General features: G+C 24.5%; 3 protein-coding genes across 5 annotated transcripts; 2 read left to right on the top strand and 1 right to left on the bottom strand.

The window, feature by feature from the left end:
• The first annotated feature begins 14 nt into the window (after window positions 1-14).
• LOC122848977 (transmembrane protein 65) lies at window positions 15-2,979 on the top strand. 3 transcript variants are annotated; one of them, XM_044147477.1, is made up of 7 exons: window positions 15-131; window positions 308-741; window positions 1,400-1,420; window positions 1,896-1,937; window positions 2,011-2,078; window positions 2,141-2,344; window positions 2,413-2,701. In XM_044147477.1, exons 2-7 carry the CDS (start codon window positions 423-425, stop codon window positions 2,521-2,523), a joined length of 765 nt encoding a protein of 254 aa, XP_044003412.1. In that variant the 5' UTR covers window positions 15-131; window positions 308-422; the 3' UTR covers window positions 2,524-2,701. The 3 variants fall into 3 exon arrangements, with proteins under 3 accessions (XP_044003412.1, XP_044003413.1, XP_044003411.1); XM_044147476.1 differs by lacking the exon at window positions 1,400-1,420 and adding an exon at window positions 990-1,115 and having other exon boundaries at window positions 17-131; window positions 2,413-2,979; XM_044147478.1 differs by lacking the exon at window positions 1,400-1,420 and having other exon boundaries at window positions 2,413-2,979.
• A 135-nt stretch (window positions 2,980-3,114) lies between these two features.
• On the bottom strand, window positions 3,115-5,069 carry LOC122848969 (protein CNPPD1). Its single transcript, XM_044147465.1, has 4 exons — window positions 4,827-5,069; window positions 4,622-4,718; window positions 4,212-4,546; window positions 3,115-4,141 (listed from the first exon to the last, which is right to left on the bottom strand). The coding sequence occupies exons 1-4, from the start codon at window positions 4,869-4,871 to the stop codon at window positions 3,419-3,421; spliced, it is 1,200 nt and encodes a 399-aa protein (XP_044003400.1). The 5' UTR covers window positions 4,872-5,069; the 3' UTR covers window positions 3,115-3,418.
• Window positions 5,070-5,408: 339 nt separating this feature from the next.
• Window positions 5,409-8,405, top strand: LOC122849462 (poly [ADP-ribose] polymerase-like). The gene has a single exon (XM_044148163.1). The coding sequence runs from the start codon at window positions 5,409-5,411 to the stop codon at window positions 8,403-8,405; it is 2,997 nt and encodes a 998-aa protein (XP_044004098.1).
• The last annotated feature ends 3,203 nt before the right edge of the window (window positions 8,406-11,608 follow it).

The following is an 11,608-nucleotide window of genomic DNA, read 5'->3' as shown; positions in this document are numbered from 1 at the left end:
TCTCTTTTTATATCATAATAAATGTTAGGTTAGTTTGTTTAGAATGACGTCACAACTAAAGTCATCGATAAAAGTGTAAAAAAAGAAAAAAAAAAATATAAAAATACACACATCTCTACAATTGACACCAGGTAAATCTCACACAGTGATTTATTTTTTAATTAAAAATCTAAAATTGGAGCATAAAAAATTGTAAAATTAAAAAAAATTAAACAGCTTAATTTTGTAATGAAAAATTATATTGTTTATATTATTTATTTTTAATTATTAATTAATATTTAAATGTATTTTTTATTTTTATTGACAGAAAATAGCAGTATATCCTGGATAAATATAAAAAATTTCTAAGAGGATTACTAAAACAATAAGAAGAAACAATCGAAATTATTGATAATTAAAATTTTATCAATAAATAATTAAAAATGTCCACATTAACACTATTATATCGTTCAAAATTAATAAATAACATTCGTGGTTTTAAAAATGAAATGAAATATTTAAATTTAAATTATGATAGATCATTAAATTTACAACAAAAATGTAAAATAACAACAAATGGTAATTGTTATTATGGTGCTGCAACAATAGCATCAAGTACAACAACATCATCATCATTACCTGGTGCATTATCAAAAAAACAAGCTAAAGAATTGGCTGTTAGATTAACATCAAGTGAAAGAAGTGTTTTGATATCAGCACTACAAGAATGTCAATCACAAAAAATTAAAGCTGAATATGAAGGTAACAATTACTAATATTTATTATTGATTAATCAATTTAAAAAATTTCTAGATATCATTAATAGATACGAGAATAAATTTATGACATATCATTGATTTTTAGAGTGAAAGAAGAAAATATAAAAAATCGAGGCTGATCGATTTCGAATATTATAAATGTTACTATTTTTATTCACAGTATTGATGACAGTTGTTTTTAAATTAAACATTCTGATAATTATTTTCTATAAATTATTTAAATAAATACAGGTCAATTAGCAGCATTTCGATGGCGTAGTAAATTTGGTCGACCATCAAGTATTCCAGCACTTGGTGATGTTGATCCAACTGGAAGTTATTGTGCTGTACCAGATGATTGGTTGCTGCGAAAGTATGGTATGAAACTTCATCAACAACAATATTATCCAGTTGTTGCTATTGTTAATAATTATTGTTTGGTAAAGCTTTATTTAAATAATAATATTACAGCTTTTCTTTATTGTCGTGGTGGTGATGGTGTTGATGGGATGATGATGGCAATAATAAAACCAGTATCATCATTAAAATACTAACAATTATATTTATCATGTGGTGTTTGTGTGTTTATAAAATAAATTCCCGAAACTAATTAAAATAACTAACTAAATTTAAATACTAAATATTCATTTTGTTGATTCAAGCTGAACATTTTGGACAACCGTGTAAGCTGGCATGTCAAAATGTCATTAATTAACAAAAAAATTTCAATGTCGTGATACATTCACCTTCAATTTCTCAAACAACAATATCCTCGATTAACTTGAAGTTTTTTTTATTTAAAAAAATAACATTTTCTATATTTTTTTTCACTAATTTTAATGCAATAAATAAAAAAACATCTGGGCACTATTTATTTATTATTTACCTTGCAATAATTAACTAATATATATATTTAAAATAAAACTGACACAGGCTGTCTCCTACTTTCTGCTTGATCTATCACACACTGGATAAATTAACATAAAAAAATTCTGTAAGTTTGTATGAATATAATTTTGAAACAAACACTGGCACGGTGCATGGCTGTATCCTTAATTTTTATGTTTTATTAATTTATATATTATTGTCATTAACATTTAATACAAATTAATATTGTAAATATATTTTTTTTATATTAAAAAATAATTGTATTTACAGTGGAGACAGTACCCCAGCCACAGAAGAAGGATCTCTTGAGAGGTAGATAGAAATTATCAATTGCAAAATGATGATAATGATGATGATGATTATAATTATCAATTATATTTTACAGTTTCATTTGCAAATGCAATTCCATTTGTTGGATTTGGCTTCTTGGATAATTTCATTATGATAATTGCTGTGAGTTAATTGTTATTTTTAATTTACTAAACATAAAATAATTTATGTATTTTTGATAAAAGGGTGAACATATTGAAGCACAACTTGGTGTATTTATATCATTATCAACAATGGCAGCTGCTGCACTTGGTAATACAATATCAGATATTCTTGGTATTGGTTCAGCTTATTATGTTGAATTAATGGCACAAAAAATTGGCTTTAAACCACCAAAATTAACACCAATTCAACTTGATTTACCTCGTTCAAGAAGAGCAGCAAATCTTGTTAGTATTTAATATAATTTTAATGAATCGATAAACTTGATTAATTAATTAATTGCCAATTTTTTTAGGGTCGTGTTATTGGAGTTACAATTGGTTGTATTTTGGGCATGACACCATTACTTTGGCTTGAAAAGAAAAGTGATAAAAAAGAAACTGAAGAAAAAGTAGAAATTGTTTAAAATAGGCAATATTTTATTTAAAAAAAAAAAACAATTATTTAAAATTTATTTAATTACTATATTATCTGTCTTCGTACTATAGATAAAATGCTTTTATTTTATATTTTTTCAAAGTAATTATTATTTATATAAATGAGATTAAAATATCATTAATTAAATTTTATTAAAAAAATACAAAAATAATGCTCTCAAATTTTAAATGTCATATTAAATGTTATATAAATTATTTAAAAAAATAATAATTATAATGATTTGTAAATAGTATATAATTGTTAATTTAATAGAGCATTTTAAAACAATCACAACAATAAATAATCATAACAATGGGATGATAAAAAAATTTTTTTAAGTTACAATTTTCAAATTAAAAACAAATGAGCTTATATATAATAAAATCCCACTTGATAAATATTAAAATAATAAAAGTAAGTATTTAATTATAATAATCTTGTTGTTATAAATTATAAAATAATAATTATAGATGCTGCTAGAGTAAAAAAAAATAGATAAATGTATGATACATGTAGCTAATAGTTGAATTATAAAACAAAAATAAAATGTAGAAAATTAATAAACAAAATGCAATAATAAATATCCGACCAATTGTATAATAAATTAACAACAAAATAAAAAACAATGCCAAGTATTTTATTTAAGAAATATTTATTTATTATATATATTAATTTAAAAGAAAAAAAAAATCAAACAAACAAACCAATTTGAGTACCATAATATAACTTGTTAGTTATTTTTTAATTTAATTGATGATTATACTATATTAGTAGAAAAAATATATATATTATATATATATAACTATTATGTAATGTATATTTTAAAAAACCCCAAATATAAATTGCACCAAATTATATAAAAAAAAGAAATAATAAAATTAAAATCAATGTTGATAACCAAGTGATATTTCAGCAACATATTTAGCATAATATCGCCAATCTTTATTGTTATCACAATAAATATTATCCTTCAATGTATCACGCCAATTAATTTCAGTAATAAAATCTTCAATAATAAATTCATCATCAATACGTGGCTGTGTATCTGTTATAAATGTTCCAATATTTGTCATGTCAATAATTGAATTATTATTATCATTGTCATTTAAATTTAAATATTTAGGTAGCCAATAAGTCAATGTATCAATCCAACAATTTAATTCACATTTAACATTTGAATTAATTATCATTTTTTTTGTTAAATTATTTTCATTGATTGTTAATAAATTTGATAAATCAATTATTGAAGAATCATCAATGTCATTTTGATTTAATTGATTATTATTTGTTGAATTAATTGTTGGAGATATTGTTGATTGTTTTAATGATGCTGATGATGATGATGATAGTGATGTTCCTGGTATATGACTAGCAACAAGTGCTGATCCAAGTAGTGTTACAATACCAGCAGTATAAGTTGCCAAACATATTGATGATATACTAACTAATGTTTTAATAATAGCTTGTAATTTAATTGTATTAATAAGACACGATAATTCATAGTACGAATACCATCCACGTTTTTTTGCTTCATTATAGGCAATATGATTTTCTAGTTGTTTTAAACGTTCCCAAAAATCATCATCATAAACATAGATACTCCAATTCTGTATAGAAATAAATAATGAAAATTAGTTTCTTTAATTACTTGTTTAATTTAATATTATATTAACTTACAATTGCATTTAAAAATTCTCTTTCAAGTTTATTTATTTCAGGTACAGTTAAATTACCAGATTTTGCCCATTCGGTATTAAATACTTCATCATCTTCACCATCGTCATTTAGATATTTACTTGCAATCATTAATGATACAAGAAATAATTCTGATGGTGCAACTTTGTATAAATATTCTGGATTACAGTCTTTTAAACGTTCTAAATATAATAATGCAAGAACAAATGAACATGGTGATACACATGCATTTCTTGATATTCTACTTGCTTCATCAACATCAAGACGTTCAAGTGAACAGCCTTTTTGAACTTCTGTAAATAGCTCAGCAGCAAATTCTGTAAAATTACATTTGTTATTAGTATATAAATTTGTTAATGATGTTATTTGTATTATTAAATGATCAATCTCACCAGTAACAGGTAAACTGAGCCTATCAGTCATTGGCAACTTGGAATAGTACAAAGACTTGGTGATTCTATCGAAAAACTCATTATGATTTCCTATAGTCTATAAATTAATAGAAAAAAATATATTACTATTTATTAGATAAAATTAATAAACAATAATGATTTAATATTAATGCGAGTATATTGTTTTATGACGATGTTGATTCACCTTCAACTTGGCAGGAGTTTTTCTTCCCTTTGAAATACTCGGCATTGTTTATAATTCAATAAAATAATCAACAATAATTAAAACTTTAAAATAACTGTTATTTAATACTTTTAAACATTTATAGTTTAATAGTTGAAATATATATTTTTATAACACAAAAATATGGAGTAAAAAAATAAAAATAAAGGTCACAAATAAATATGGCGCAAGATGATGCACATTACCAAATTTGCTTTGATGACTAGAGCGCCAATAAGCTGATACTTTTATTTTGTGATAAGATTGCTCTCGTTGTTATCAAACCAACATGGTGGATGAAATTTATTATTTATATTTTTAATTGTTTATAATCTAATCTAATGTCCTAATCTAACCTACATATTTTAATCGGTCCTTTTTTAATAGACGCAATTGTCCTCACTGGTCCTCAAATTCCTCAAAGAAATGAGTAAATTTCTTTAATTCCTTCTAATTATATCAAGAGAAAATTAAAAAGGTCCGTGTTAAAATAATTATTATTACAACAATAGGAATTGAATAATAATAATTGTGTTGTTTATTGTTTGATAATTTATGAAAAAAATGTCGAGCAATCGTTTACCATTTTCAGTTGAATATGCTAGAACTAATAGATCAACATGTAGGGGATGTTATCTGGACAAAATTGCAAAAGATGAACTTCGTTTTTGCAAACTTGAACAGAGTCCATTTCATGATGGTTTTACCATCAACTACTATCATTGTTCATGCTTTTTTAACGAAGCCAAACCAACAACAACAGGTGATATTGAAAATTTTGATAATCTTCGTTGGGATGATCAACAAATGATTAGAGAAAAAATTGATAATGCTGGTAGTGGTGGTTCATCAACAACTGATGGTGCCAAAAAAGGACGTAAACGTCCTAATGCTGAAGTATATCGTGATTATTCAATTGGATATGCAAAAACAGATCGTTCAACATGCAAAGGATGTGAAGCACCAATTCTTAAAGATGACATTAGAATATCAAAGAAAGATTATGATTCAGAAATGGGACAAAAATTAAATGGTGTTGAAGCATGGCATCATGTTGATTGTTTTGTTGAGCTTCGTAAATCACTTGATTTTTATGATTCTGGTGATGTATTACCTGGCTTTGAAGCTCTAAATAAAGATGATAAAAAAACAATAAAAACAAAATTACCAAAAATTAAAAATGAATTAGATGCATCATCAGCTAAAAAAATTAAAATTGATCCTGATACAAATGCAGATGAAAAATTAATGAAAAAACAAAATGAAGAATTGTTTAAATTAAAAGATCAATTGGCAACATTAACAAAAAAAGAATTAACAAGTTTACTCAATGCTAATGATCAAACTGTACCAAAAGGTACATACTGTATCATTGAAAAATTAGCTGATTTGATGTGTTTTGGTGTACCATTACCATGTGATAAATGTAATGGTAATTTAAAATATACATCTGGTGTTGGATACAAATGTACTGGTAATTTAACTGAATGGACCAAATGTGAAAATGTTAATATTGATCCACCAAAAGAAGAGTTTAAAATATTAGATCACATGAAAAATAATAGTCCATTTTTATCATCATTTGAACCAAAAGTTGAAAAGAGAATGTTCAGGCAAACATTTAGTACAAAATCCTTAACACCTAAAAAAAAAGATGAAAATAATAATAATGACCTTGAAATTGAAAAAAATTTACCATTAAAAGGTATGCAATTTATAGTACATGGAAAAAATGAAAATGATGAAGAAGAAATGAAAAAAAAAATTATGTTACTTGGTGGTACTGTTTCTAGAGAAATACACGAAAATATTGCTGCTGTTATCACAAGTAAAGAAAATTTTCATATGGGTGGGAAAGTAATACAAGATGCAGAAAATATGGATATACAAGTTATCAGTGATGACTTTATTGATGAGGCTAAAAATTATAATGATACACCAATTTCATTGTTAACAAAAAAAACAATTTGTGGATGGGGAAGTGATCCATCAAAACGAATTGCTGTTACAATTGCTGAAACAACACCATCAACTAGTCCAAATCGTTTCGAAAAATTGTCTGGTAAAAAAAAATTTAAAATAAAAGTTGGTGGTGTTGTTGATCCAGATAGTGAACTTGATGAAACTGCACATATTCATCAATGTGGAGATAATATTTTTAGTACAACACTTGGTCTAACTGATATACAATCTGGTATAAATAAATATTATAAAATGCAAATATTAAAAGATGATGTAAAAGATGAATACTGGCTATTTAGAAGTTGGGGACGTGTTGGTACAACAATTGGTGGTAAAAAATGTGATAATATGTCACTTGATGAAGCGCTACAAAAATTTGAAGAATTATATGTTGAAAAAACTGATAATTATTGGATGCATCGTAAAAATTTTGTTAAAAAGCCAAATTTGATGTATCCAATTGATGTAGAAAACACTGATGAAGACGAAAATTTGAGTAAAGTTGATTCAAATATTGAAAGTAAATTGAAAAAACCAGTACAAGAATTAATACGTTTAATATTTGATGTTGATATTATGAAAAAAGTCATGGCTGAATATGAGCTTGATATTGAAAAAATGCCATTGGGTAAATTATCAAAAAAACAGCTACAACAAGCATACAGTGTATTGACTGAGTTACAAAATCTTATTATTAAAAATAAAGCATCACCTGGTAGTGAAAGAATGAATTTAATTGATGCATCAAATCGTTTTTATACACTTGTACCACATTCATTTGGTATTGCTGATCCACCAATACTTGATGATGAAGATATTATAAAAAAAAAATCTGAAATGCTTGATTCACTTATTGAAATGGAAATTGCATATAATTTGTTGAATACTGAAACAGATTTAAATACAAGTCCAATTGATACATTTTATCGACAATTAAATACAGATATTGATGTACTTGATAAAGATTGTGAAGAATATAAAGTAATACAAGATTATACTAAAAATACACATGCATCATCACATTTACATTATAAACTTGAAATTGAAGATGTATTTGTTATTAAACGACATGGTGAAGATGAAAGATATGAACCATTTAAAAAATTAAATAATCGTAAATTATTATGGCATGGTTCAAGAACAACAAATTATGCTGGTATATTATCACAAGGTTTACGTATTGCACCACCAGAAGCACCAGTTACTGGTTATATGTTTGGTAAAGGTATTTATTTTGCTGATATGGTATCAAAATCAGCAAATTATTGTTGTGCATCAAGTCAAAATCCAATTGGTTTATTGATGCTTTGTGAAGTTGCACTTGGTAATATGTATGAACGTTTGGCTGCTGAATATGTTGAAAAATTACCAGTTGGTAAACATTCAACATTTGGTATGGGACAAACACATCCAGATCCAACTAAAATTTACAAAACTAAAGATGGTGTTGAAGTACCATATGGTCCTGGTGTACCAGCTGAATTGCCTGATGAATTATCATTACTTTACAATGAATATATTGTATATGATGTTGCCCAAGTCAAAACACAATATCTCGTAAGAATGAAATTTGATTATGATATTTTTTCTGACGATTAAAAGTATGACGTTTTATTTTGTTTTTTTATGATGAGACTTATTGGTAGGGTCTTCGTTGAATTTATTTTTTTCTTTAAATTAATTTTGCTCGAGACTTACTGAGTATGATTTTTAAATTCCAGTTTGTTATGTCATTATTTTTTATCCATCCTACGTATATGGCTTGATATACTTGGTTGGAAAAGTAGTTAAGAACTAATTATTAATTAATTTTTTGCCTGGTAGTTAAAAAAATAATTATTCAGGAAAGTTTAGGAAATAATTATTAGAGCTTTGAAAACTTATTAGAGTGTATTAATGAATTATTTTTTAATTTTTTAAATTTTATTGCTAGCTAATTATACGTCTCTTTTTAATTAACTTATCATTACATGCTATTTTAAATAATTAATTAAATAATGTATTTGACATGAAATCTTTAGAGAAAGGACGATTATTCGACCCTGGTGAAAATATTTCTTCTCAGTTATTCCGAATTTCTCCCATATAGACTGTAGACGGAGAAATAAGCAGATAATTTTTTTCAACGTGGAAAAATTACTCCGAATTTTTCTCTGTATGAATCAATTCGGTAGCAACTCGGAGTTACTTAGAAAAAATTTTGTTTAATCACCGAGAAATTCGGAGTAATTACGGAGAAATTCGGAGTAATTACCGAGAAATATTTATACTAGAGAAGTTCTGGAAACTGAACAAATAATTATAATTGATAATTTACAAATTAATCAACCAGTTATCAGTAATTTATTAATTAATCAACATACGCAATAAATTTAGCTTAATTAAGATATTTTATTGTCACCAATATAAATGAGTATCGAAACACATTATAAATTTTTATCATCCCATGAGAAAATATTAGATTGCACTCGTTAAACGCTATACATAGTATACGGAAGCAGCCCTTTTACAAGTGTTCTTTTTTTATCGATCCACGAAGAGTATGTCTCGCAAGAAAGCCTGTCATGATCTATCGCCTGTAGCTTGCATTTCACTGCAGCTACTGCTTATCCAAGTATATATATATATACTTGTAAATTACAAGTTGTAATTAAGTATAATTAAGTGATTAAGTAATTAAGGTATATATATCATTATTGCATGTTATAACTTATAAAGTTATAAAATATGCAATAAATTATAATTCATAAATTATAACATGCAATTACGATTGTATATTATATTATCAGTGATAATAATAAATCCAATAACATGCAGCCAGTTTTAATATATGTGATTATCTTGATTATCACATATTAAAACTGAGTGCATGTTATTGGATACAATTATTTATAATTGAATGTGTAATAATATGTGATCAGCATCAGATGTATAATTGGAACTATACAATTACCTACGTTTATCTACCCTTTTGTTGTACCTGGTAATTGATTATTAATTATACATTATACAATCATATCTTATGAATATTATATTATTGTATTTAGAAAATTATTATAAATTTGCAAAAAGAAACATTTCTTTTACTTCTATTCATTTATTTCTAATGAGTTATTAGAAAAAGAATTATACTTAGTAATAATTAATAAGTTATTACTTATTACTTTAGCATAAGTTAAGACTAATTACTTGTTAATTTTATTTAAAAAAATGAAAATAATTAATATTATTGTTGATAAAATTAATGCTGATATATTGATTTTCGTAGCATTTCATTTAAAGAAAGCATCACTGAAATAAATTATTTATTTATTTTTATTAAACTTTTATTTTATTTTCACAATAAAATTATGCATTTAATTTTAATTTAAAGTACTGAATAAGTTTAAATATAACATTTAACAATCAAGTGTTAATTTTATATTTGATATTTTAATTCTAAAGTTTTTTTTGTCATATTTAAATTTATTTTTATTTTCACTAACTTTTTGATATTTTAGAACTTTTGAGAACTTTTTTGAGAACTTTTGTTAGAACTTTTTTTAGAACTTTTTAAAAAGTTCTAACAAAAGTTCTCAAAAAAATTCTCAAAAAAGTTCTCAAAAAAAAGTTTTAAAAAAAGTTCTCAAAAAAATTCTCAAAAAAGTTCTCAAAAAAAAGTTCTAATAAAAGTTCTCAAAAAAATTCTCGAAAAAGTTCTCAAAAAAAAATATCAAAAAAAAATCTGTAAAAAATAAAAATAAAGTTCTAAATATATTTCTAAAAAGAACTTTATTTAGAATTAAAAATCTTAAAAATATAAAATTAACACTTGATTATTGAAAGAGTGTTATATTTCAAAACTTTATTCAGTACTTTAAATTAAATTAAATGCATAATTTTATTGTGAAAATAAAATAAAAGTTTAATAAAGTAAATAAATAATTTATTTCAGTGGTAGGTAGTTGAAAAAAAAACAAATCGACTCGAAATCAATATATCAGTATCCCTGTTGTAGATTAACTTAATAACCTGATATAAATACATTTTTTAATTTTTAATTAAAATTTTACCAATGAATTATAGATCAATTTACTGAACTTTTAGTTTACTCAAAAGATAAAGAAAATAATATTTGAAGTACAATTTAACAGTTTTAAAATAATCATCATGCTAGAATGTGGCGTATACAATTTTTACATTTCATGACAATAAAAAATAATGTGATAAGATAGTTAAATTTATAATAAGTAATAAACTAATAAGAAATTTTTTTTTTATACCATTTGATAAATAAAATAATTTTTCTGTCATGGAAATCATGTGTTCATCTAATTTATTTACTGTTTATATTTACCTGTAATCCATCTAACTTACAGCGCATTGATAATAAATAATTCATGCAAATCATAATTACATTAGTACAGTTATTGCAATGAATAATTTAGATTATTAATGATAATAAAAAATGCCAGTAAAAAAAAAAAGCAAAGGATCAAAATCAACACGAATAAATGAGGAGAAAAAAATTACGATATATTCAATATCGTGTTGAAGTTGGATTGAAATGTATTAACGAAAAAAAATATCAACTGATGATTCCTCATTAGCAGCATTATCATCAACAACATGATATTTTAATGATGTAAATTTATAAAGATATATGTTGTTCTGCTGCTCATTTATTTCCAATAAATTCAAAACTCTATTGCAAAATTTAAACTAATTCAATTTATAAATGAGCATTTTATTGGAAAATTTTTTTTACAAATGATTGATTGGTCATGTGATAAACTCGTGATTCTCATATACAGTTTCAGTAG

The sequence above is a fragment of the Aphidius gifuensis genome, linkage group LG2 (assembly GCF_014905175.1).
Source record: "Aphidius gifuensis isolate YNYX2018 linkage group LG2, ASM1490517v1, whole genome shotgun sequence".
Lineage (NCBI taxonomy): Eukaryota > Metazoa > Arthropoda > Insecta > Hymenoptera > Braconidae > Aphidius > Aphidius gifuensis.
This window is presented reverse-complemented; position numbering and strand designations above follow the sequence as displayed.

Excerpts from the sequence above, each read along its gene's own strand:
- LOC122848977 (XM_044147476.1), top strand. The coding sequence starts at position 423 with ATGTCCACATTAACACTATTATATCGTTCAAAATTAATAAATAACATT. Across the intron at positions 1,116-1,895 it reads TTGGTTGCTGCGAAAGTATG|TGGAGACAGTACCCCAGCCA; the intron begins GTATGAAACTTC and ends TTGTATTTACAG. Across the intron at positions 1,938-2,010 it reads GAAGAAGGATCTCTTGAGAG|TTTCATTTGCAAATGCAATT; the intron begins GTAGATAGAAAT and ends TATATTTTACAG.
- LOC122849462 (XM_044148163.1), top strand. The coding sequence starts at position 5,409 with ATGTCGAGCAATCGTTTACCATTTTCAGTTGAATATGCTAGAACTAAT.
- LOC122848969 (XM_044147465.1), bottom strand. The coding sequence starts at position 4,871 with ATGCCGAGTATTTCAAAGGGAAGAAAAACTCCTGCCAAGTTGAAG. Across the intron at positions 4,719-4,826 it reads AAACTCCTGCCAAGTTGAAG|ACTATAGGAAATCATAATGA; the intron begins GTGAATCAACAT and ends ATTAATTTATAG. Across the intron at positions 4,142-4,211 it reads GAGAATTTTTAAATGCAATT|AATTGGAGTATCTATGTTTA; the intron begins GTAAGTTAATAT and ends ATTTCTATACAG.